The sequence below is a fragment of the Pyxicephalus adspersus genome, chromosome 4 (assembly GCF_032062135.1).
Source record: "Pyxicephalus adspersus chromosome 4, UCB_Pads_2.0, whole genome shotgun sequence".
NCBI lineage: Eukaryota > Metazoa > Chordata > Amphibia > Anura > Pyxicephalidae > Pyxicephalus > Pyxicephalus adspersus.
The window spans coordinates 57,426,829-57,429,484 of record NC_092861.1 but is presented as its reverse complement, the minus strand read 5'-3'; the positions used below and the strand labels follow the sequence as shown (position 1 = coordinate 57,429,484).

The window sequence follows — 2,656 nt, the reverse complement described above, 5'->3', positions numbered from 1 at the left end:
TGTAAGTCATTAGGGGTTCCACTGCATTGCACATTGCTGCAAGTGATGAGCTCCATGGTGTGGGGATTCTTCTTTACTGTTTTGTAAGTGGAATGATGGCATGTTAGTTACTTAGTTATTTGCCAGCTGATTTATTTGCAATAGAGTCTCTCATCTTGCTACACTGTTGGTCAGGGTTGGACCATACTGACAGTACAATTATCAGAAAACATAAATTAAATTAAATCTTATTTGGCTCACTTTGATAAAACAGGGAATGTGACTTTCCCTCAAACATTCCCTGGTGGGAATCAATTCCTGCCACTGAAAGTTGTCAACATGCAACATTCTCACTCAATCTCAATCAAGAGATTGTCTGATGGAATGTCTGATTGCCTGTTTTATAACTATAGCCCAATGAGTTGTTTAATATATAATTTTGTTTTATTGTTAGCATTATTTTGTTATTTATGCAGTTTTTTTTTTATTATTTTGATATGCAAAATATTTACAAAAAAGGAGATATTTATTATTGATAAACCTCCCGGTTTCTTGGCATTATTTTAAGTTTAAAATTCATGCACAAGCAATTTAAAAAACATTAGGGATAGTGCTTACTTTACAGTAAATATCACATTCAGCAATGTTTCTGTTCTGTTGCATGAAATAATTGTTTCTTTTCTACCATTATTGCAGGAAAAACCTCCCCAGGATTCTGACGTTTACACTGTAGACTATGGAGTGTTAGATTTTGGAAATAATCAGCCCTTCAGGATATCAGCAGAAAATTCTGTACAGGAGCAAGTAGAATATGCTACAATCATGTTCCCATAGGTGACAAGAGAGCAAACATTGCCTGACATACTTTTCTACAGTACAATCCCAATATGTGACATGGACTAATCTGGAAACAGGCTCATGCTGTGTATGGTTTAACACCAGCTAAAAAGACTACAAAAACTATTGATGTGACTGTATGAAAAGTAGATTGTAATCTGTAGTTATGACGAATGGACATTTGTGGTACAGCACATCTCTCCACTGCCATATTTTTTTTTGCGGGAGGGGAGCTTTATTAAAAAATGGGTATACTTGTCTGAAATATTGGTATGAAAGGAATAACCATGAAGGATCAGACCACTGAAAGAATATTTTAGTTTTGTATAGATTCTAAAAAATTACATTATTATTACTCTGTTTTAGTGGTGGAGCGTTCCAACTACATGTGCCATTTTGGGGGGGGGGGCGAGGGGGGCTGTCACATTAATGACAGCTGAAAATACCGACATCCACCTATATATTCAAATACTGACAAATACATTTTAGTTGTCTTACCCATTCATTTTATTATATTTATATATGTTAGTATTATAAATTTGATATATTGGGAGATACTTAGTACTAGAAATACAAATTATTATTCAGTCTAGCACAGTCATTCTGTTAGTTAGACCTCATCATTTCATGTTTATGGTAGGGGATTACTTTTTAGATTATATCCATTTACTTGAAAAGGTGCATAAGTACATTTTGGGAAAACAACAAGAAACTCTCATTTTTTGACTATTTATGTATTTAGGTTTTAGTCCAGGCAAACAGCTAAATTAATTGTGGTACAGGAAGACAAAATAATCCAGGGTTAGGATTTCCACTAGTTTACATACAGTATACGCAGTCCTGGTTGTCATCTTTAAACAGCTCCCTAATTGAGAAAAAATATGTTTCTTTTTTTTTTGTTCAAGTACTTTTTTAAACTTTTCCTACACATTAAATAAACGTATATTGTCCTCTAAACAAGATGAGAACCAAAAAATAAAACAAAACTAACAATTTAAGGTGAAGACAGAACTAGACATTTCTATGTAAGTAGTTGCAATGTAATGTATGTATAACCTGTATTTTCACAAATGTATATATATTTATTAAAATATTTCCCAAATTAATTTGGGAATAAACTTGATGTCTCCCTTTTGTATGTGTGTATATGTAATAAATATTAGGAGAAGTTAAAATAACAAAAGTGTTAAAAGATAAATCTTTTATAGAGGGAAAAATACTGGCAGTGTAGACAGTTAGTGTCCTATAGGGGACTGGAAACAGGGACTAAAAGTCCCTAATAGAGTCACCAAGGTCAAAACCACTATGCAATATATATATTGTATAATACATTGCCTCCTCCTGGTATTTTTAAATATAAGTATTCAAAAAACATCTAGTGCATATCCTCAATGCCTGTGGGTACAATTCATGCTTCATTCAGAACTTCTTTCTTTTGTAGCCACCCTATTGTGCTGTAGTGGGCTGACACTCTTTATCAGCAAGGTTGGCTCAGTGGTAGAACTCTGGCCTTTGCAACTCCAGGTCACAGGTTTGTATCCTGGCAAGGAATCTATAAGGAGTTTGTATGTTCTTCCTGTGTCTGCGTGGGTTTCCTCCCTCATCCTCAAAAAAAAACAAAAAAAACACGCAGTTAGGTTAATTGGCTTTGCTCAAAAATTGTCCTTTGACTATATTAATAACAAATGATTATGGTAGAGACATTAGATTGTGAACCCCTTTGAGGATAGTTATTGGTATGACTACAGGCTGTGCAATTTCGTGGTGCTATATGAATACTAGCTAATACCGTGTTTCCCCGATTTTAGGACATCCCCATTAAGTAAGCCACCCCCGATTT

At 34.2% G+C, this 2,656-nt stretch overlaps 1 protein-coding gene across 1 annotated transcript in view; it reads left to right on the top strand.

Annotated features, from left to right (window-relative positions):
- PDCD1 (programmed cell death 1) overlaps nucleotides 1–1,203 on the top strand; it is an 8,307-nt gene extending 7,104 nt beyond the window's left edge. The window contains exon 5 of the mRNA XM_072410166.1: nucleotides 676–1,203. Within this exon, the coding sequence (XP_072266267.1) occupies nucleotides 676–813 (138 nt within the window). The 3' untranslated portion in view covers nucleotides 814–1,203. The remainder of the gene's footprint in view (nucleotides 1–675) is intronic.
- The last annotated feature ends 1,453 nt before the right edge of the window (nucleotides 1,204–2,656 follow it).